This window comes from Stegostoma tigrinum, chromosome 12, assembly GCF_030684315.1.
Source record: "Stegostoma tigrinum isolate sSteTig4 chromosome 12, sSteTig4.hap1, whole genome shotgun sequence".
Lineage (NCBI taxonomy): Eukaryota > Metazoa > Chordata > Chondrichthyes > Orectolobiformes > Stegostomatidae > Stegostoma > Stegostoma tigrinum.
This window is the reverse complement of record NC_081365.1, coordinates 314427-338788: the sequence shown is the minus strand read 5'-3', so window position 1 is coordinate 338788 and position 24362 is coordinate 314427. Positions and strand designations below refer to the sequence as shown.

Sequence of the window (24362 nt, the reverse complement as noted above, 5' to 3'; positions counted from 1 at the left end):
TTGCAGGTTCCGAGATTTAGATGTTTCAGCAAGAACAGAGAAGATGGTAAAAGGGGGGGGGGGTGTGGTATTGTTGGTCAAGGACAGTATTACAGTTGCAGAAAGGATGTTTCGGGACTCGTCAACAGAGGTAGTATGGGCTGAGGTTAGAAACAGGAAAGGAGAAGTCACCCTGTTGGGAGTCTTCTACAGGCCTCCGAATAGTTCCAGAGATGTAGAGGAAAGGATAGCAAAGATGATTCTCGATAGGAGTAAGAGAGTCAGGGTAGTTATCATAGGGGACTTCAACTTTCCAAATATTGACTGGGAACACTATAGCTCGAGTACTATAGATGGGTCAGTTTTTGTCCAGTGTGTGCAGGAGGGCTTCCTGACACAGTATGTAGATAGGCCAACAAGGGGCGAAGCAGCATTAGATTTGGTACTGGATAATGAGCCTGGCCAGGTGTTAGATTTGGAAGCAGGTGAGCACTTTGGTAATAGCGATCACAATTCTGTTATGTTTACTTTAGTGATGGAAAGGGATAGGTGTATACCACTGGGCAAGAGTTATAGCTGGGGGAAAGGCAATTACGATGAGATTAGACAAGATTTAGGGAGCATAGGATGGGGAAGGAAACTGCACGGGATGGGCACATTAGAAATGTGGAGTTTATTCAAGGAAAAGCTCCTGTGTGTCCGAGATAAGTATGTACCTGTCAGACAGGGAGGAAGCTGTAGAACACAGGAGCCGTGGTTTACGAAGGAAGTGGAATCTCTGGTCAAGAGGAAGAAGAAGGCTTATGTTAGGATGAGATGTGAAGGCTCAGTTAGGGTACTTGACGGTTACAAGGTAGCCAGGAAAGACCTAAAGAGAGAGCTCAGAAAAGCCAGGAGGAGACATGAGAAGTTACTGGCGGATAGGATCAGGGTAAACCCTAAGTCTTTCTATGGGTATTTAAGGAATAAAAGAATGACGAAAGTAAGATTAGGGCCAATCAAGGATAGGAGTGGTAAGTTGTGTGTGGAGTCAGAGGAGATAGGGGAAGCACTAAATGAATGTTTTTCAACAGTATTCACTCTAGAAAATGACAATGTTGTCGAGGAGAATACTGAGATACAGGCTACTAGACTAGGTGGGATTGAGGTTCACAAGGAAGAGGTATTAGAAATCCTACAGAGTGTGAAGATAGATAAGTCCCCTGGGCCGGATGAGATTTATCCTAGGCTCCTCTGGGAAGCCAGGGAGGAGATTGCCGAGCCTTTGGCATTGATCTTTAACTCGTCATTGTCTACAGGAATAGTGCCAGACGACTGGAGGATAGCAAATGTGGTTCCCCTGTTCAAGAAGGTGGGTAGAGACAACCCTGGTAATTATAGACCAGTGAGCCTTACTTCAGTTGTTAGTAAAGTGTTGGAAAAGGTTATAAGAGATAGGATTTATAATCATCTAGAAAAGAATAATTTGATTAGGGATAGTCAGCACAGTTTTGTGAAGTGTAGGTCGCGCCTCACAAACCTTATTGAGTTCTTTGAGAAGGTGACCAAACAGGTAGATCAGAGTAAACCGTTTGATGTGGTGTATATGGATTTCAGCAAGGCGTTCGATAAGGTTCCCCACAGTAGGCTATTGTACAAAATGCGGAGGAATGGAATTGTGGGAGATATAGCAGTTTGGATTGGAAATTGCCTTGCTGAAAGAAGACAGAGGGTGGTAGTTGTTGGGAAATGTTCATCCTGGAGACCAGTTACTAGTGGTGTACCGCAAGGGTCGGTGTTGGGTCCACTGCTGTTCGTCATTTTTATAAATGACCTGGATGAAAGCGTAAAAGGATGGGTTAGTAAATTTGCAGATGACACTAAGGTTGGTGGAGTTGTGGAGAGTGGCGAAGGATGCTGTAAGTTGCAGAGAGACATAGATAAGCTGCAGAGCTGGGCTCAGAGGTGGCAAATGGAGTTTAATGCAGACAAGTGTGAGGTGATGCACTTTGGTAGGTGTAACCGGAAGGCAAAGTACAGGGCTAATGGTAAGATTCTTGGTAGTGTAGATGAGCAGAGAGATCTCGGTGTCAATGTACACAGATCCTTGAAAGTTGCCACCCAGGTTGACAGGGCTGTTAAGAAGGTATACAGTGTTTTAGCTTTTATTAATAGAGGGATTGAGTTCCGGAACCAAGAGGTTATGCTGTAGCTGTACAAAACTCTGGTGTGGCCACTCTTGGAATATTGTGTACAGTTCTGGCCACCGCATTATAAGACGGATGTGGAAGCTTTGGAAAGGGTGCAGAGGAGATTTACTCGGATGTTGCCTGGTACGAAGGGAAGGTCTTATGAGGAAAGGCTGAGGGACTTGAGGCTGTTTTCATTAGAGAGAAGAAGGTTGAGAGGTGACTTAATTGAAACATATAAAATAATCAGAGGGTTAGATAGGGTGGATAGGGAGAGCCTTTTTCCTCGGATGTTGATGGCGAGCATGAGGGGGCTTAGCTTTAAATTGAGGGGTGAAAGATATAGGACAGATGTCAGAGGTAGTTTCTTTACTCAGAGAGTAGTAAGGGAATGGAACGCTTTGCTTGCAACGGTAGTAGATTCGCCAACTTTAAGTACATTTAAGTCATCATTGGACAAACATATGGATGTACATGGAATAGTGTAGGTTAGATGGGCTTCAGATCAGTATGACAGGTCGGCACAACATCGAAGGCCGAAGGGCGTGTGCTGTGCTGTAATGTTCTATGAATGTTGGCATTTTTAAAATTTCAGGTATTACACTGGGCTTATTTAAATAGCATGTGCCTTGTGTAATAATGGCTTTTTCAGTCACTAAGAATTTCCTGGGGTAGAAGAACTCACTTTGGGAGCTGTATGGGAGGTGCACAAGGCAATGATTTTGGAATGTGGCAAACAAGCTGGAGTTGGAGTTGTCTAAGAGAAAAAGGGAGATAATTTTGGCAACTGTGCAGTATTTACGATTGTGAGAAAAGTAATACGAATCTTTGGAAAAGGCTAAAAGTCAACTGCAAATGAAGCAGCTTGAACATGAAAAGAAATTAAACAGTTTGAATTACGATTGAAAGCAGAAGAAAAAGAAAAGGAAAGCGAGGCCCTATAAGAAGAAAGGGAGGAAGAGGGAGAAATAGGCAAGTAAAGAAGTTGTGGGAGTAAAGGATGTTGGTAAATTTTGAGAAATCTGGTAAGTGGTGAATTGTTCCAGGAAAGGCATATGGTAAGATAGGGCGAAATCAGATATGAGGAATGACATTGGAGCGTGGCGGGTAACTAATGAGGTGATTTTGGCAAGGTAGAGTGAGAGGACGTGTTATGCCTTAAGGCGAAAGCCCTCCAAAAATGTTGACACAATCTGGACTTTGGCAGAGAAATAAGCACTCAGCCCTAAGATTTTAATACAACGTAAATATTTGAGACCACTGTACTAATCACTATACAGGCTCTACTAGTTGCAGCTTTTGAATTTGAAGATGCCCCACTTATCGCTAGTTGCTGCTACCTGTGCATTAAACAAGGCTCTATTCATGCTGATATATTATTCCAAACTCCATGATTCCTTATTTTGCATATCAGCCTTTTTTTTTGCTACATTTTATTCAATGCTTTCTGGGGATTTCATGGACACAAGATCAACTTTTTAATCTCACCTTTATCTTTTTTTCGAACTAATAACAAAAAAATCTGTCAAACACGGTTTCCTTTTTTGCAAACAATCATATTTTAAATATCCTAGAATCTGATAATGTTATCATTTGTGCACAGTGGAATAACACTACACAAATAAGCAGAACTGAATTTAACTCGTGAAGAGCATTAAGGTGGAAAAGAGCCCAATGATATCCACGATAATAAAGTGTGAAGCTGGATGAACACAGCAGGCCAAGCAGCATCTCTGGAGCACAAAAGCTGACATTTCGGGCCTAGACCCTTCATCAGAGAGGGGGATGGGGTGAGGGTTCTGGAATAAATAGGGAGAGAGGAGGAGGTGGACTGAAGATGGAGAGAAAAGAAGATAGGTGGAGAGGAGAGTATAGGTGGGGAGGTAGGGAGGAGATAGGTCAGTCCAGGGAAGACGGACAGGTCAAGGAAGTGGGATGGGGTTAGTAGGTAGGAAAGGGAGGTGCGGCTTGGGGTGGGAGGAAGGGATGGGTGAGAGGAAGAACAGGTTAGGGAGGCAGAGACAGGCTGGGCTGGTTTTGTGATGCAGTGGGGGGAGGGAATGAGCTGGGCTGGTTGTGTGATGCAGTGGGGGGAGGGGACGAACTGGGCTGGATTTGGGATGCGGTGGGGGAAGGGGAGATTTTGAAGCTGGTGAAGTCCACATTGATACCATTGGGCTGCAGGGTTCCCAAGCGGAGTATGAGTTGCTGTTCGTGCAACCTTCGGGTGGCATCATTGTGGCACTGCAGGAGGCACATGATGGACATGTCATCTAAAGAATGGGAGGGGGAGTGGAAATGGTTCGCGACTGGGAGGTGCAGTTGTTTATTGCGAACTGAGCGGAGGTGTTCTGCAAAGCAGTCCCCAAGCCACCGCTTGGTTTCCCCAATGTAGAGGAAGCCACACCGGGTACAATGGATACAGTATACCACATTGGCAGATGTGCAAGTGAGCCTCTGCTTAATGTGGAAAGTCATCTTGGGGCCTGGGATAGGGGTGAGGGAGGAGTTGTGGGGGCAAGTGTAGCACTTCCTGCGGTTGCAGGGCAAGGTGCCGGGTGTGGTGGGGTTGGAGGGCAGTGTGGAGTGAACAAGGGAGTCACGGAGAGAGTGGTCTCTCCGGAAAGCAGACAAGGGTGGGCATGGAAAAATGTCGTGGGTGGTGGGGTCGGATTGTAGATGGCGGAAGTGTTGGAGGATGATGCGTTGTATCCGGAGATTGGTGGGGTGGTGTGTGAGAATGAGGGGGTCCTCTTTGGGCGGTTGTGGCGGGGTCGGGGTGTGAGGGATGTGTTGCGGGAAATGCGGGAGACGCGGTCAAGGGCGTTCTCGACCACTGTGGGGGGAAAGTTGCAGTCCTTGAAAAACGTGGACATCTGGGATGTGCGGGAGTGGAATGCCTCATCCTGGGAGCGGATGCAGCGGAGGCGGAGGAATTGGGAATGGGGATGGAATTTTTGCAGGAGGGTGGGTGGGAGGTGGTGTATTCTAGGTAGCTGTGGGAGTCGGTGGTCTTGAAATGGACATCAGTTATAAGCTGGTTGCCTGAGATGGAGACTGAGAGGCCCAGGTGAACTTGAGGTTGGGGTGGAAGGTGTTGGTGAAGTGGATGAACTGTTCGAGCTCCTCTGGGGAGCAAGAGGTGGCGCCGATACAGTCATCAATGTGACGGAGGAAGAGGTGGGGTTTGGGGCCTACGTCGGTGTGGAAGAGGGACTGTTCCACGTAACCTACAAAGAGGCAGGCATAGCTGGGGACCATGCGGGTGCCCGAGGCCACCCCCTTTGTCAGTAGAAAGTGGGAGGAATCGAAAGAGAAGTTGTTGAGGGTGAGGATGAGTTCGGCTAGGCGGATGAGGGTGTCGGTGGAGGGGGACTGGTCGGGCCTGTGGGACAGGAAGAAGCGGAGGGCCTTGAGGCCAACTGCATGCGGAATACAGGTGTATAGGGCTGGACGTCCATGGTGAAAATGAGGTGTTGGGGACCAAGGAATTGGAAGTTCTGGAGGATGTGGAGGGCGTGGGTGGTGTCACGGACGTACGTAGGGAGCTCCTGGACCAAAGCGGAGACAATGGAGACCAGATAGGTGGAGATGAGGGAATGGTATCCACGCCAGGTTCTTGAGAGAGGAAAGACAGGAGATTGCTGGGGCCTTGACCAAGATCTTTGTCACTGCACGTGCAGGTGACACTAGCCACTGGAGGTGTTCCGGAGAACTAGCAAGTAGCTGATGTTGTTCCTTTGTTCCAGAAAGGAACTAGTCCAGAATTAGTCCAGAACTAATCCAGAAACTAGAGTTAGTGCATCTCACACTGGTGGTTGAGAAGCTATTGGAGAGAATTCTTAGGGATAGGATTTATGCACATTTGAAAAAGCATCACATAATTAGAGACAGTCTGCATGGCTTTGTGTAGGGCAGGTCATGTCTTACTAACTTGGTTGAACTTTTTGAGGAGGTGACAAAGGTGATCGATGAGGTTAGAGCAGTTTACATGGATTTTAGTCAGGCTTTTGACAAGGCAGTTGCAGGGAAAGGTGCCGTGATGGTGGGGTCAGTGGGGAGTGTGGAGTGGACGAGGGAGTTGCAGAGTGAGCGGTCCCTACGAAAGGCAGTTAGGGGTGGGGAGGGAATTATCTCTTTAGTTGTGGGGTCAGCTTGTAGGTAGCGGAAATGGCGGAGAATGACACGTTGGATTCGGAGGTTAGTTGGGGGGGTGGATTCTGTTTTGATTTTTGTTGGTGGGAGGGGATGTGAGGGCAGAAGTGCAGGAAATGCAAGAGATACAGCTGAGGGAATTTTCGATCACCAGAATTCGAGGTGGGGGGGAAAGTTACAATCTTTGAAATAGGAGGACACCTGGGAAATGTGGGAGTGGAACACCCCATCTTGGGAGCAGACACGGTGGAGCGCAGGAATTGGGAGTAGGAGACTGCATTCTTGCACAAGGGTGGGTGCGAGGTGGTGTAGTCCAGGCAGATGTGGGAGTCCCACCACACCAGCACATTTCCCTGCATCCGCAGGAAGTGCTACACCTGCCCCTAACCTTCCCACTCACCTTCATCCAAGACACAAAACAAGCCTTCCATATCAGACAGGGTTCACCTGCACATCTGTCAACTTGTCGACAACATCCACTGCTCCAAATGTGGCTTCCTCTACATCAGTGAGACCAAGCATAGACTCATTTCATTGAGCATTTGCGTTCTGTACGCAACAAACGACAACACCTTCTGGTCACCAACTCCATGGGTGACATGTCCAGTCAGTTTCAAGGCGTTCACCAGAGATGGAGATGAAGAGATCCAGGGAGGAGAGACAGGTATCGGAGATACAAAGAAACCTACAGCACAGGAACAGGCCCTTCAGCCCTCCAAGCCTGCGCCGATCAAGATCCTCTGCCTAACCTGTCATCTATTTTCTAACAGTATATGTCCATTTGCTCCCTGCCCATCCATGCACCTGTCCAAATATAACTTAAAAGACGCTAACGTGTCTGTGTCTACCACCTCCGCTGGCAACACATTCCAGGCACCCACCACCCTCTGTGTAAAGAACTTTCCATGCTTATCTCCCTTAAACTTTCCTCCCCTCACTTTGAACTCATCACCCCTATTAATTGAGTTCCCCACTCTGGGAAAAAGCTTTTTGCTATCCACCCTCTCTATACCCCTCATGATTTTGTAGACCTCAATCAGGTCCCCCCTCAATCTCCGTCTTTCTAATGAAAATAATCCTAATCTACTCAACCTCTCTTCATAGTTAGCACCCTCCATACCAGGCAACATCCTGGTGAACCTCCTCTGCCCCCTCTCCAAAGCATCCACATCATTTTGGTAATATGGCGACCAGAACTGCACAGTACTCCAAATGTGGCCGAACCAAAGTCCTATACAACCGCAACATGAGCTGCCAACTCTTGTACTCAATACCCCGTCCAATGAAGGAAAGCATGCCGTATGCCTTCTTGACCACCCTACTGACCTGCGTTGTCACCTTTAGGGAACAATGGACCTGAACACCCAGATCTCTCTGTTCATCAATTTTCCCTAGGACTTTTCCATTTACTGTACAGTTTGTCCTTGAATTTGATCTTCCAAAATGCATCACCTCGCATTTGCCCAGACTGAACTCCATCTGCCATTTATCTGTCCAACTCTCCAGTCTATCTATATTCTGCTGTAATCTCTGACAGTCCCCTTCACTATCAGCTACTCCAACAATCTTAGTGTCATCAGCAAACTTGCTGATCAGACCACCTACACCTTCCTCCAGATCATTTACATATATCACAAACAAAGTCCAGATGAATTTGAGGTTGGGGTGAAAGGTGTTAGTAAAGTTGATGAACTAGGATGCTGCCTGGATTAGGGGGCATGAACTACAAGGAGAGGCTAGACAAACTCAGGTTGTTTTCTCTGGAGTGGCGGAGGCTGAAGGGAGGCTTGGATAGAAGTCTATCAAATAATGAGATCCATAGATAGGATTGACAGTCAGAATCTTTTTACCAGAGTTGAAATGTCTAAGACTAGGGGGTACGCCTTCAAGGTGAGAGGGGGAGAGTTGAAACAAGATGTGAGGGGCAAGTTTTTTTTACATGGAGAATGGTAGGAGTCTGGAATGCACTGCCAGGTGTGATGGTGGAGGCAAAATGATAGGGGCGTATAACAGACTTTTAGATGAGTACATGACCATGCGAGGAATGGAAGGAAATGGACCAAGGACAAGTAGAAGGGATTAGTCTAATTTGGCATCATATCTGGCACAACATCATGGGTCAAAGGGCCCGTTCCTGTGCGGTACAGTGCTATGTTGTGACTCCTTATTTTTACGACACGACTGTCTTTTCTCGTCCTTCTGCCTTTTTACCGTTGTAAAATAATTTAGAACTGTGACCTGAGACTGGCTGATTCCTCTCCATGGGCAAATGTTTGTAATCAAATCAACACATGATTTAAAATGTAATTCATATTACTGTTTAACACCAGCTTTGAACGTGTTTTCCATTCAACCACATTCAATTGTAAGGTCAGAGAAATCCCAGTACAACTTACTCCTCGAAGGATAAATTTAACAGATTCCTCATTGCTGGAAACACTCCAGAGCAAAGTGCATACTGCGGCACCCATTTCAGTACAGTATTCAGCTTGTTGAAGCAGCTGTTGTCTTGCTTCACTCAACTGTAGCCTAGACGCTAATTTTTCCTTCAAAGAAAGAGAAACAATTTCAGCAGGAACTACTAAGCCAGCAAACAGACATCTTTTGGCTTCTATATTTGGTGCAGCTTTTAATCACTACAAATACAAGAGGACCACCCTTAAAAAATAAATTACAATCTCGGAGTGAGTGCGGTAGAAAAAGACATGCACAGACAAAGGGTATGAAATTGGTTTCAGTGACCGCAGAAAACGGATGGAAGAGAATACAGCAAATGAGCAATGAGAAAGTAAATTGGGCAAACAACGTTCCCTTTGAACTATATAAATAACTAGCTGTTCCAAGAGTCCATGCACAGCAATTAGTATGCCAACCTGCTTTTTGTTTATTCATTCATGGGATGAGGGTGTTGCTGGCTAGACCAGAATTTATTGCCTAGCCTAATTACCCAGAGGGAAGTTTAGAGTCACCCACATTGCTGTGGGTCTCTAGCCACATACGAAACAGACCAGGTAAGGATGGTAGTTTCCTTCTCTGAAGGACATTAGTGAAATAAATGGGTTTTTATGACAATCAACAATGGATTTGTGGTCATCCTCAATAGCCTCTTATTTCAGATTTTTATTGAATTCAAATTTTACCATCTGCCATGGTGGGATTTAAATCTGGGTCACCAGGATATCACCTGGGTATCCGTGTTAACAGTCCAGTGATAAACCATAGGCCAGTGCCTCCCATGTTCCAGATGTTACTGCTATGCATGGGCTTCAGAGGTTGTGCAGAAGAAAAATAAAAATTAGGGGGAACATTGTGTACAGGCATTAATTAGACTATCAATTCATCATCTTTCAGATTGCATCAAAAATCAAAGCCAATTTTATTTCCAGTTGATTACATTATTATTAAATGAAAACTTTGACATTTTTGAAAAGACAATTTTTTTGGCTTGCTCACATCAGGACATCCAGAAAAACACAAAATTTGAAAGGGAACAACAATTTATCCTGCATGAGAAAAAAGTACTGACTTTTTTTTATTCACTAATGGGACGTGGCAATTGCTGACTGGCCAGCATTTATTGTCCATCCCTAGTTGTCCTTGAGAAGGTAGTGATAAGCTGCCTTCTTACATTGTTGTAGTTGCTGTGCTGTAGGTAGACCCACTCTCCCTTAAAGGAGGAATTTCAAGATTCTGACACAGTCACAATGGGAGAACAATGAGATATTTCCAATGTCAGGATGGTGTGTAGCTTGGAAGGAATATTGCTGGCGATGGTGTTCCCCCTTATCTGCTGTCTTTCTCCTTCTAGATGGAAGTAGTTGTAGGTTTGGAAGGTGCTATCTAAGGATCTTTGGTGAATTTCTGCAGAGCAGCTTGTAGATTTTACACTTTGCTGCTACGAAGCATCATTGGTGGAGGGACTGGATACTTGTGAATGCGGTGCCAAAAATGCAGGCTGCTTTGTCCTGAATGAATAAAATCTTGCGTGTTGTTGGAGCTGCACTTATCCAGGCAAGTAGGGATTATTCCATCACACTCCTGACTTGTGCCCTGTGGATGGTGGACAGGCCTTAAGGAGTCAGGAGGTGAATTAGTTGCCTCAGTATTCCTAGCCTCTGAAGTGCTCTTTTAGCCGCTGTATTCATATAGTGAGTACAGTTGAGATTCTGGTCAAGGGTAATCCCTGGATGGGGAAAAAGGGGACTCAGTGATGATAATACTATTGAATATAAAAAGAGGGGGGGATGGTGTGTGGTTAGATTGTCTCTTTCTGAAGGCAAAGAGTTTACCCCCTGATTTCCATTGCTTTGGCACTTGTATGGTGCAAATGATACTTCCCACTTGTTAACCCAAGCCTGGAAATTGTCCTGACCTTGCTGCATTTGAACATGGATTGCTCTAGGGTCTGAGAAGTTGTGAATGGCACTGAACGTTCATAGGCAAACGTTCCCACTTCTCACTTTATGATAGAGAGAAGGTGATTGTTGAAGCAGCTAAAATGGATATTCTTCGGACACCACCCTGAGGAAGTCCTGCGGAAATGCCCTGGAGCTGAGATGACTGACCTCCAACAACAAAATCCATCCTCCTATGTTCCAGCTCTGACTCTAACCAGCAGAGAGATAACTCCCTGATTTCCACTGCTTAGCTAGCATAATCTGATTGGTTATGGTGTTGCAGTGGAAAATGCAGCAGGCGACAGTTGAACTCTAATCTTTTGATTCACTGAAAAAAGCGCAAAGTCTGCACATTCTTTCTGTTGCAGAGAGGAAGGCTCCGCATATGAGCACATGTTGCTTTAAGTGAGCATTAAGCTACCACATTTCAAACTTGTTAATATAAATTCCTAGCACATATTGTTTTGTGGGTTTTGTAAGCACGGGTTATTGATCAAGTAAGTACTCATTGTTGCAAACAGCAGAACAGGTGTGCTACTTGATATGATCCACCAATCACTGGGATGTCCACCTACGTAAATGGCATTACACTGGCACTGAAAATCATAAACCATATTACTGATTTACAAGGTATGTGGAACATCTTTTTGCCTTGTTAGCAGTTTCCCAGTACTAGCTATCAGCATTTATTACATTTCTAATTCACACTCCATCTTGTGAAGCTTCTTGAAATTAGTTCTGTAACACATACACGGAAAATGTATGGGATAAAATGAACGATGGCAGCCTGGTTACAAAATGACTAAATGGCAGAAAACAAGCGTGCAATAGTGAACGGAAAGCAGGGTGTAGTCATTAATAGGATCTAAATGAACTGGTGAAATAGACACACACACAACAATTAAAGAAGACTAGTGTGAAGTGATTCATTTCAGTAGAAAGAATGAGATTGACTAAAATAGTATAATTTTAAAATGGTGTAGGACCTGTGTTTAAATATCTGGAGGTGAGGGTAGTATACAGATTGAGAAAGCTGTTCAAACGGTAAATGGCATCCTTGGCTTTATAATCAAAACCAAAGATGGTTAGGCTTAGGTTGAGTATTGTGTCCACTTCTGTGCATTATGCTTTTGGAAATAAGTCAGGGCCTTGGACAGGATCCAGAATAGATTAACTACATTAACATCACAGATGAGGGAGTTCTATAAAGTGGACAGCCTATACCAGCTAAGATTAGCACAGATGGAGTTGGGATGACAAGAGTCATTCAAAATCACTCCACAAACTAAAAGGAGAAAGTGTTTTCAGTAGAAAATAGGTCAATATCTACAGGGTATCAAATTAAAATAATTGTGAAAGGATCAGTGAGTAGATGAGTCATTATGGCCGAAAAGTATTTTCCATGAGTGTTGCAGAGTGTTGGGAAACACGCTTGGCATGGACAAGTTGGACTGAAGGGTCTGTTTCCATGTTGTATGGCTGTTAGTACTTGACAAGGGAAAAAGAAAATGCAAGTCTAAAGGGAAAGGAGCAGAACAATCAGGATAATAAGAGGGGGCCAAAGGTAATCGAATCAAATGGCCTCATTCAGCATTGTATCATTCTATGATTTAAGTATAACTTCAGTCAAAATCAAAAGCATAAGGGTTTGAGGCTGAACCAGCCTCTTCACAATTTTTGTTTATCCTATTTGGCTCTGGGAAGATTTTCTGATCCCACATCCTCCACATTATCAAGACCACCCAATTCCACCTTTGCCTCTATTTCTGCTGATGTAAGCCTTGTCCTTGCCTTTGGCACCTTCAGACTTAATTATCCAATTGTATCCTGCCTAGTCTACTATTTAATACCCTTCACCCATTGCTTGAATTCCAACTTCAGCCATTGGCCCGCCTTCAACTGCTAGAACAACAATGCCTTGATTTTAAAGTTCTCATCCCCACATTTAAATCTTTATATTCTTTTCCATTCTCCTCTCTGCAATCTCTTCCAGCCCTAAAACCCTTCAAGGTCTCTCCAATTCTCTATTCTGCTTCTTGTGTTTGGGCAAGGAGAGTGGGCTAGAAGAGCTTGTAAGGGGTTGTAAGAAGATTAGCAACAATGTTCAGTAAGCTGTAAAGGATGCTGGAAGGTGTCCGAAATAAAACGAAAGTAAGCATCAGTGTAAATGTTTCTAGAAGGAGATGCAGAAGGGGAATAGTATGGCTGCAGCAGTGGTTGCTGTAAACATAGGGGAAGCAGAAAGGGAGAAGTTGGGGTGAAGAATGGAGTCATAAGAGGAAATCATGTAGAAAATATGAAGCAGGCGATGAGTGTGAGAAAACAGTAAGACAGTGAAGGGCAAGTTGCAAGAACAATGAGGATTTGTTGAATTATGAAATAAATTGAGTCTATACCAGGAAATCCAAAATTGGGAAGGATTTGAGGCTGTGGGAAGGGCACTAGGGGAGGAGTCACAAAGGAACACGGGAATGGGGAGAGGAGACCATGAAAGAAGCACTCCCTAAATAATGTTCAACATTCACTCCCTCCACCACTGACAACACACAACTGCAGAAGTATGTACCAATGATGTTCTATAGTAACTCAACAATGCTTCTCCAACAGCAGCTTCCAAAACCATAAATTCTGCCACTTAGAAGGAAAAGCAGCAGATAGATGGGAACATCGCCACCTGCAAGTTCCTCTCCAAGCCACACAATCATCCTGATTTGGAACAATATTACTATTTTTTCACTATTACTGAGTTGAAATCCTGGAATTTCTTCTTGACAGCACAGGAGGTTTATCAGCACACATAAAATGCAGCAGTTCAACAGGTAGCTGAAAAGCACTTTCTTGAGGAGAAATAACCTCACAGTGAAGCTCACATTCCAAGAACAAATGCCGTCACATTAGAAGAAGCTGAGGGCCTAGTGGTATTATTGCTAGACTAGTAATCAGGAAACCCAGATAGGGTTCTGGGATCCCAGGTTCGAATACTGCCATGGCATATGGTAGAATCTTAATTCAAGAGAAAATCTGGAATTAAGAATCTACTGATGACCATGAAATCAGTGTCGATTGTTGGAAAAACCCATCTGGTTCAGTGAAGTCCTTCAGGGAAGGGAACTCTGCCATCCTGACCTAGTCTGGCTTACAGGTGACTCCAGATCCACAGCAATGTGGTTGACTCTCAACAGCCTCTGAAATGGCCTAACAAGCCAGTCAGTTGTCCCAAATTACTACATAGTCACAACGAAATGAAACAATACAGATCACCTGGAATTGACCTACGCTCCAGAAAAGACAACAGCAGAAACAGCCCTATTGACCCTGCAAAGTCCTCTTCACTAACATCTGGAGGCTAGTTCCAAAACTGGGAGAGCTGTCTCACTGACAAGGCAGACAACAACCTGACATAGTCATGCTCACAGAATCATACCTTGCAGACAATGTCCCAGGCACCAGTACCACCATTCCTGGATATATCCTGTCCTACCAGCAGGACAGACCCAGCACAGGTGGTGGCACAGTGGTATAGAGTCAGGAGGGTGTTGCCCTGGGAATCCTCAGCATTGACTCCAAACCCCATGAAGTCTCATGGCTTCAGGTTAGACATTGGCAAGGAAACCTCCTGCTGATTACCATGTACCATCGTCCCCCCACTGATGAATTGGTACTACTTTATGTTGAACAACACTTGGAGGAAGCACTGAGGATTTCAATGTCCACCACCAAGAATGGCTTGGCATCAAAAATACCGATGAGCTGGTGGGCTCCTAAAGGACATAGTTACTTGGCTGGGTCTGTGGCAGGCGGTAAGGGAACCGACAAGAGGGAAAAGCGAACTTGGCCTCATCCTTACCAATCTACCAACTGCAGGCGCATCTATCCATGACAATATCAGTAGGAGTGACCACCATGCAATGTTTGTAGCGACTAAGTCCCACCTTCATATTGACAATAACCACCATTATGTGGTACTTTCACTGTGCTAAATGGGACAGACTTTGAACAGATCCAGCAACTCAAAACTGGGCATCCATGAGGCGCTGTGGGTCCTCAACAGCAGCAGGATTGTACTCCAGCACGATCTTAACCTCATGACCCGGCACACCCCCACTCAACCATTACTGTCAAGCCAGGGGATCAATCCTGGTTCAATGGAGTGTGCAGGAGGGTATGTCAGGAGCAGGACTAGGCATACCTGAAGATGAGGTGTCAAGCTGGGGAAGCCACCAAACAGGAATATTTGAACACCAACCAGTAAAAGCAGCAAATGATAGACAGAGCCAAGCGATCCCACAACCAATGGAGCAGACCTAAGCTCTGCAGTCCTGCCACATCCAGTCATGAATGGTGGTGGACAATTAAACAACTCACTGGAGGAGAAGGCTCCATGAACATCCCCCCCCCTCAATGATGGGAGGGCCCAGCACACCAGTGTAAAAGATAAGGCTGAAGCTTTCACAGCAATCTCCAGTCAGAAGTGCCAAATGAATGATTGTCTCGGCCTCCTCCAGTAGTCCCCAGCATTACAGATACCAGACTTCAGCCAATTTGTTTCACTTCACGTGATATCAAGAAATAGTTGGAGGTAGTGGATACCGTAAAGGCTAATGGCTCTGATAACATTCCAGCACTTGAATGAAGACTTGTGCTCCAGGACTTGCTGCTCGTCTAGCCAAGCTATTCCAGTACAGTTACAACATTGGCATCTACCCAGCATTGTGGGAGACTGCCAAAGTATATCCTTACATAAAAAGCAGGACAACTCTAACCTGACCATTACCACCCAATCAGCCTACTCTCAATCATTAATAAAGTGATGGAAGGTGTCATCAACAGTGCTATCAAGCAGCACGTGCTCAGCAATAACCTCTCAGGGACGCCCAGTTTGTGTTCCACCAGACCCACTCAGCTCCTGACCTCATTACAGCCTTGGTTCAAACATGAATAAAAGTGCTGAATTCCAGAGGTAAGGTGAAAATGACAGCTCTTGATACCAAGTGTGGCATCAAGGAACCCTGGCAAAACTGGAATCAATGGGAATCCGGGGGCAAACCCTCCACTGGTTGAAGTCATACCTGACTCACAGAAAGGTAGTCATTGTTATTGGAGGCCAGTCCTATCACCGCCAGGATTCTCTCCAGAACTTCCTTAGGGTAGTCCTACCATCTTCAGCTGCTTCTTTAATGCCCCTCCCTTTATCATAGAAGTGGGGATGTTCGCTGATGATTGCATAACATTCAGCACCATTCGTGACTCCTCAGATACTGAAGCAGTCCACGTCCAAACGCAACAGGATCTGGGCAATATACGGGCTTGGGCTGATGAATGCCAAGTAACATTTGCCCCGCACAAATGCCAGACTATGACCAATACCAATAAGAAACAATCTAACCACTGTCTCTTGACATTCAATGGTGTTACCATCACTGAACATATGAGAAGAATAATACAATATAGCACAGGAACAGGCGTTCAGCGCTCCAACCCCACATTTTGGCCTTCCGTACTAAAACTGTCTTCACTTACAGAATCTGTATCCCTTGACTCCCTTCCTATTCATAAGGAATCACCCCACTGTCAACATGCTGGGGGCTATCATTGACCAGAAACTCACCTGAACTTGCCACATAAATGCAGTGGCTACAACAGCAGCTCAGAGGCTAGAAACACTGTGGCAAATTACACACTTCCTGACTCCCTACAAAGAACAAAGAAAATTACAGCACAGGAACTGGCCCTTCAGCCCTCCTAGCCTGCGCCGATCAAGATCCTCTGTCTAACCTGTCATCTATTTACTAACAGTATGTGTCCATTTGTTTCCTAACCATCCATGTACCTGTCCAATATATCTTAAAAGATGCTAATGTGTCTGCGTCTACCACCTCCGCGTTCCAGGCACACACCACACTCTGTGTAAAAAAATTTCCACGCATATCTCCCTTAAACTTTCCTCCTCTCACTTTGAACTCATCACCCCTAGTAATTGAGTCCCCCACTCTGGGAAAAAGCTTTTTGCTATCCACCCTCTCGAGACCCCTCATGATTTTGTAGACCTCAATCAGGTCCCCCCTCAATCTCCGTCTTTCTAATGAAAATAATCCTAATCTACTCAACCTCTCTTCATAGCTAGCACCCTCCATGCCAGGCAACATCCTGGTGAACCTCCTCTGCACCCTCTCCAAAGCATCCACATCATTTTGGTAATATGGCGACCAGAACTGTATGCAGTACTCCCAATGTGGCCGAACCAAAATCCTATACGACTGCAACATGACCTGCCAACTCTTGTACTCAATACCCCGTCCAATGAAGGAAAGCATGCCATATGCCTTCTTGACCACCCTATTGAACTGCGTTGTCACCTTCAGGGAACAATGCACCTGAACACCCAGATCTCTCTGTTCATCAATTTTCCCTAGGATTTGATCTTCCAAAATGCATCACCTCGCATTTGCCTGGATTGAACTCCATCTGCCATTTATCTGCCCAACTCTCCAGTCTATCCATATTCTGCTGTAAAACCTGTCCACCATCTACAAGGTACAAGTCAGGACTGTGATGGAATTCGCCGCACTTACCTGGATGAGTGAAGCCCCAACAACACTCAAAAAGCTTGACGCCATCCAGCCCACTTGAGCATCCCACATCACTACATCCACAAGCATCCACTCCCTCCATCATTGATGCTTAGTCTCAGCAGTGTGTACTATCTACAAGATGCACTTCAGATATTCACCAAAGATCCTCAGATCGTGCCTTCCAAACCCATGAACCATCTCCATGTAGAAGGTCAAGGGCAGCAGACATATGGGAACACAATCACCTTCAAGTTCCTCTCCAAACCACTCACCATCCTGACTTGGAAATATATTGCCATTCCTTCACAGTTGCTGGGTCAAAATCTTGGAATCCCCTCCCGAATGACATTGTGGGTCAACACACAGCAGGTGAACTGCAGCATAAAGGGGAGGCAATAGCCTAGTGGTATTATTGCTGGGCTGTTAATCCAGAGACTCGGGTAACATTCCAGAGACCCAGGATCAAATCACACCGTGGCAGATGGAACTTGAATTCAATAAAATATCTGGAATTAAGGATCTAATGATGACCATGAACTGATTGTCAGAAAACCCATCTGGTTCACTAATGTCCTAGAGGGAAGGAAACTACCATCCTTACCTGGTCTGGCCTACATGTGAGTCCAGGCCCACAGCAATCTGGTTGATTCTAAACTACCCTCTGGGCAATTAAGGATGGGCAATAAATGTTGCCTGGTCAGCAACTACTTCATCTCAAGAACAAAGTTTCTAAAAAAGTTCAAGCAGGCAGCTCATCACCACCTTCTCACAGGCAACAAATGCTGGCTAGCCAGCGATGCCCACATCCCACAAAAATGAATTTAAAAGAAATTTCTAAATTACACTGGTGATCGCACTACAGAGCTTTTCATTGGCTGTAACATACAATGGAACATGCTAAGTTTTTGAAAAAGTCCTTAAAAATGCAAGTGCAATTTTATTCATCTCATTTAGTCTATTTCAGGAGTGATCTGTTAAGTCAACTTTCACAATTCTCACAAACATATCTCTGCCAGTGTGTTATGTGAATTTTAAATCTGAGATAACTTTTGTCAAAACAGAGGTATTAAGGGATATGGACCAAAGTTACGTCTATAGAGTTCTGAAGAAGGGTCACCAGACCCGAAATGTTAACTCCGATCTTTTTCTTTACAAATGCTGCAAGACCTGCTGAGCTTTACCAGCAACTTCTTTTTTTGTTCCTGATTTACAGCATCCGCAGTTCTTTTGGTTTTGATTAGGTTTATGGAGCCATTCATCAGTCATGTTGTCACTGAATGGCGTGACAAGCTCAAGGGGTCGAATGGCCTATTCCTTTTCCAATGATCTTGTTGAGAGTCATATTGGATGTTTTGACAGCTGTTGCGGATCATATGAAAGTTCACAAGACCAATGAGCATTAAATCAGGGTGGGTGTGAGGTCAAATCACTCAGTTAAATTTTACCTCTCGTTCCTTTTGACAATCTGCCTGCGCTGTTTGCAGCTTAGCTTTAAAATGATCACAATCCAATCGTAACTGTTCATTCTCCTGCTCCTTTTTCTCCAAAGCTGTAATATGAAAATAGTTCATTTATAAAGAGAACATAGAGCCTGCAAAATACTACTGTCAGAAGTCACATGACACCAGTTTATAGTCCAACAGGTTTATTTGAAATCACTCACTTTAGGAACACTGCTCTTTTGTTAGATGGAATGTCAATATGTGCCATCTTCTTGGCGATCCAGCTAGCAGTTTGTGGTGTTGATGGGAACCATGATGTGGAGGTGCGGTGTTGGACTGAGGTGGTCAAAGTCAGAAGTCACACATCACTAGGTTATAGGCCAACAGATTTACTTGAAATCTCAAGCTTTCTGAGCACTGCTACTTTGTTAGGTGAAGTCGCAAAATACAATACTTTAAACCAAGGATGATGCAGCAACATTACATAATATTTCTCATGTATTCAATCACATTTTCTATACATTTACCAACAAACTCATTTTCTTTTGCACTGAAGACTGAGGGGTACAGCCTGTGGCATTTAACAAAGGGACCTGATTGAGGTGTATAAGATTATGAGGGGCATGAACAAGGTGAATAGAAAGCAGCTGTTCCCTTTAGTTGAACAAGGGAACACAATTTTGAGGTGATGGGCATGAGGGATTTGAGGAAATTCTTTTTCACCAGAGGATGGTGGGAATCTGGAACCACCTGCCTCCGAGTGCAATAGAGGTGAGAGACCTCACAATCTTTAAAAAGTATTTGGATGAGTGCTTGAAATGTTATAACATTCAAGTCTACAAGCCAAGCGGTGGGAAGCGCAACTAGTGCAGACAGATTAGCACAGACTTGATGGGCCAACAGACTTCTTCTGTGCTGTATGACTCAACGACTATGGCTCTATGAGGGCCCTATGCCAAACGAAACTGGGAGTGAGAATGCTCTTTCAAATTTGAGTAGGCAGGTAGAATCTTCTTACAATGACTGATCAAGCCAGAAGGTGACAGGATTAATCATTTCCATGCTTATAATTTGTTCTTCAGATTAAAGCACATTGTTAAATTAGCTTCTCATCTCTAATTGCCCATAAGATCATAACATATAGGAGCAGAATTAGGCCACTTGGCTCACTGATGCTGCTCTGCGATTTGATAATATGTTCTGGTTAATATGTTCCTCAACCCCACTCTCCTGCATTTACCCTGTAACCTTGCTATTCAAGAACGCACCTACCTCTGAAGAACCTATCTATCTCTGCCCAAAGTACATTAACCAACCAATGCAGTTGGGAATGGAATTAAGTGGGTCAGAATGATGCAAAGAGATATGTTGACCTTGATTACAAGAAGTTTTGAGTGCAAGAACAGAGAAGTAGAAAACATTCATTGCATTTACAAACAACTGCATATGGACCAAAAGTATAGTTCCCTATACAGCCATACAGCCAAAGCAGTAAAGTGGGAGTAGGATGGATAAATCTTTTTCTCCTTGAGCTACAGTACTGTTTACAGTTTTAGTCATCACATCTAACACTTTCAATGACATCTAATACCAAGTACAGTAACATGACATCCCAACTCCTACACTCAATGTACTGTCCACAAAAGGCAATGTAACAAACGCCTTCACTATCCTGTCTGTCTGTGACTTTTTCTTCAGGGACCTATGAAACTGTACCCCAAGGTCTCTTTGTTTGGCAACATTCCCCAGGACTCTACCATTAAGTGTATCAGTCCTGTCCTGATTTGCCTTCCAAAATGCAACACCTCACATTTTATCTAAATTAAACTCCATCTGCCATGGCTTGGCTCATCGTCCCACATCGAGGTCTTGTTGTACTCAGATAGATTCTTCACTGTCCACTACACCACCAATTTTGATGTCATCTGCAAACATTCCAACTATTCCTCATACTTTCACATCCTTCAAATTATTTATATAAATGAAAGAAAGTAGTGGACCCAGCACCAATCCTTGCAGCTTACTGCCGGTCACAGGCCTCCATTCCAAAAAAGCACCCTCCATCTCCTACCTTCAAGCCAATTTTGTATCCAAATGGCTAGTTCTCTCTGCATTCTATGTAAGCTAACCTTGTTAACCAGACTATCATGTGGAACTTTGTCAGGCACCTTATTGAGCTCCACATTGACAATATCCACCATTCTGCCCTCATCAGTTTTCTCCGTGACTTCTTCAAAAACTCAATCAAGTTTGTGAGACATGATTTCCCACACACCAAGCCACCTTGACTATCTCTAATCTGTCCTTGCCTTTCAAAATACATGTAGATGCTGTTGCTCAGAATCCCTTCCAATGCCTTACTCACCGCTGATGTCAGGTTCACCAGTCTACGATTCCCGGCTTTTCCTTACCACCTTTCTTAAATAATGGCACCACATTTGCCACCTTCCAGTCTTTCAGTACCTCACCTGTGGCTATGAGTATCTCAGTGAAAGGCCAGCAATCACTTCCCGAGCTTCCCACAAAGTCCTGGACACACCTGATCAGGTCTCGGGATGTATCCACCTTTATGCATTTTAAGAAGTCCGGCACTTCCTCCTCTGTAAAATATACACCTGAACATAACTGAAACTAAAATCCATTTTTTTTCCAGTTTAGAATCTAAGTTCCCAAGTTATATTCTGAACTTCCATTACACTACATAAATCCTTGGTTAAGCTCCAACAAATATTTCTTCCAATTCTGGTGCCACAGTTTACGACGGATGTGTAAGTCTTGAGATTTTACAGAGGAGATTTACTAGAACAGCCTGGGAATGATTGAATTTTGCTGCAAAGTTAGATTGTAGAAGTAGACATTGTTCTCCTTGGGACAAAGAACATCCAGGGGAAACTGAGAGCAGTGTACAAGTCTATGACAAGTAAAAGCTAAGAAAAACTTGTTCCCATTGTCTTATGATGCAAGGCCCAGGTGACATAGATATAAGGGCAAGAGCTACAGTGGGCTGTGAGGAATAACCTGTTTTACACAGCAAGTGATAACACTTGGAACTCTCTGCCTACTAGGATGATAAAGTGGAGACAATGATTTATTTCAAAAGGCAACTGAATGGGAATTTAAGAGGAATAAACCTGCCACAAAGTCAGGCCAAGCACAGGGCTGACTATATTACAGAAAGCCAGCACAGATCTTAATGAAAGACAACAAAGTGTGGAGCTGGATGAACACAGCAGGGCAAGCAGCATCTCAGGAGCACAAAAGCTGACGTTTCGGGCCTAGATCCTTCATCAGAGACCTCTCTGATGAAGGATCTGGGCCCGAAACATCAGCTTTTGCGCTCCTGAGATGCTGCTTGGCCTGCTGTGTTCATCTAGCTCCACACTTTGTTATCTTGGATTCTCCAGCATCTGCAGTTCCCATTATCAGATCTTAATGGCTGCATGGAAGAAAAATGACTTGGTCTCTGTGAGTATAACATATGTGACAGTCAAAAATCAGAAGTTAAAGTTGTGGTCCATCAAGCCTACTCCATCATTCAGCGAATCCATGTCAAGCTGTGTGTCTCAAGTATCACAGAATCCCTGCAGTGTGGAAGCAGGCCATTTAGCCCATCAAGACAACATCAACTCTCCAAACAGCATCCCAGCCAGACCCAGCCCCACTACCCTATCCCTGTAACCCCACATTTCCCATGACTAATTCAACAAGCCTGCACTTCCTGGATGTTATGGGCAATTCAACATTGAGTTACGAAGTTGGGCAGAGTATTCATGAATTGGAAGGCAGCAAGTTAGAATTCGTTGGTAAAAAGGATCATAGGGAAAAGAGTGTTGTGGTCCCTTTAAGAGCTTGTGCTTTGTCTGTGCTTGGAAATCTATAAATGCAGGTGCACAGAGAGTGCCTGAATGGAAACATTTTGTATGGAACAGCCAAGCGGTATTTTTTCCAAGACACCAAGTTCGAATTTAGCCAATTAACTTAAATGAAGCACCTAGATACAGAAAGTCAACTGAATTTAAACCTGATAGTCTTGACACTCTGAATCTATTATACTATATGTCATAAAATAAGAATTTGATCATGTCATTACAATTATATAAAACAGGGGCATTTGGAAATTGGGGACAACCAACTGCCAGACTTAGCACCATTCAGCTCTCAAGGATAAGCTCATCTGATTTTCTTTCTTTTAACCACTCTTAATAGATTATAAAGGGAATGATGAGCCTCTCTGGATGTTTTGAGGGTAATTATTAGAGAAGAAGCTGTACTCCTGTCATAACAGATTGGGGCTTGTGTTTTTGTTTAATTATCACAGGAGCTTTGCTATTCCCTGTAATAACACTCTTAGGGTGAAGGGCAAGGCTGGCAGGTGCAGAGAATGCTGGATGACTAGAGAAATTGAGGTTCTGGTCAAGAAAAAGGAAACATATGTCAGCAATCAACAGCAGGAATTGAGTGAATGCCTAGAGTAGTATAAAGGCAGTTGGAGTATACTTAAGAGGGAAATCATGAGGGCAAAAATGGGACATGAGATAGCTCTGGCAAATAGGGTTAAGGAGAATCCAAAGGGTTTCTACAAATACATTAAGTACAAAAGAATAACTAAGGAGAGAATACAGTCCCTTAAAGATCAGCAAGGCTGCCTATGTGGGGAAGAGTGGTATTATCGCCGAACTGTTAATCTAGAGACTTGGATAACATTCTGGGGACCTGGGTTCAAATCCCGCCATGTGAGATGGTGCAATTTGAATCCAATAAAAGTATCTGGTATTAAGAATCTAACGATGACCATGAATCCATTGCGGGTGGCATGGTGGCTCAGTGGTTAGCACTGCAGCCTCACAGTGCCAGGGACCCAGGTTCAATTCCAGCCTCCGGTGACTGTCTGTGTGGAGTTTGCACATTGTGCCCGTGTCTGCGTGGGTTTCCTCCAGGCGCTCCAGTTTCCTCCCACAGTCCAAAGATGTGCAGGCTAGGTGGATCGGCCATGCTAAATTGCCCATAGTGTTCAATTGTCAAGAAAAACACATCTGGTTCACTAATGTCCTTCAGGAAAGGAAACTGTCATCTTTACCTGGTCTGGCCTACCTATGACTCCAGAACCACAGCAGTGTGGTTGATTCTGAGCCGTCCTCTGGGAAATTAGGGATAGACAATAAATGCTGCCTAGCCAGCGATGTCCTCATCACATTAACGAATAAAGGAAAAAAAAAACCCAAAGGAGATGGGTCAGATACTAGAAGAGTATTTTGTATCAGTGTTTATTGTGGAGAAGGACATGGAAACTAGAGAACTTGAGGAAATAAATAGTGATATCTAAAGTGTCCATAATACAGAGGAGGAGGTGCTGAACATCTTAAAATTCATAAAGGTGGATAAATCCCCAGGACTGGATCAGATGTACTCTAGAACTGTCTGGAAAGCAAGGGAAAACATGCTGAAAACTAATGGCAAAAAGGTTATATCAGGTGAGGACCTAGAAACTATCATTACCACTAAGGAGGCAGTGCTGGGCAAGCTAATGGGGTTAAAGGTAGACAAATCTCCTGGCCCTGACGAAATGCATCCCAGGGTACTAAAACAGCTGATAGGGGAAACAGCAAATGCACTAGTAATTATTTACCAAAATTCACTGGGCTCTGGGGT

The 24362-nt window shown here is 44.2% G+C and overlaps 1 protein-coding gene across 1 annotated transcript in view; it reads right to left on the bottom strand.

Annotated features, from left to right (window-relative positions):
• Positions 1 to 24362, bottom strand: part of hsf2bp (heat shock transcription factor 2 binding protein) — a 116413-nt gene that overhangs the window by 59592 nt on the left and 32459 nt on the right. The window contains exons 3-4 of the mRNA XM_048540660.1: positions 18717 to 18820; positions 8699 to 8848 (exon numbers count right to left, since the gene is read on the bottom strand). Of these exons, the coding sequence (XP_048396617.1) occupies positions 8699 to 8848; positions 18717 to 18820 (254 nt within the window). The remainder of the gene's footprint in view (positions 1 to 8698; positions 8849 to 18716; positions 18821 to 24362) is intronic.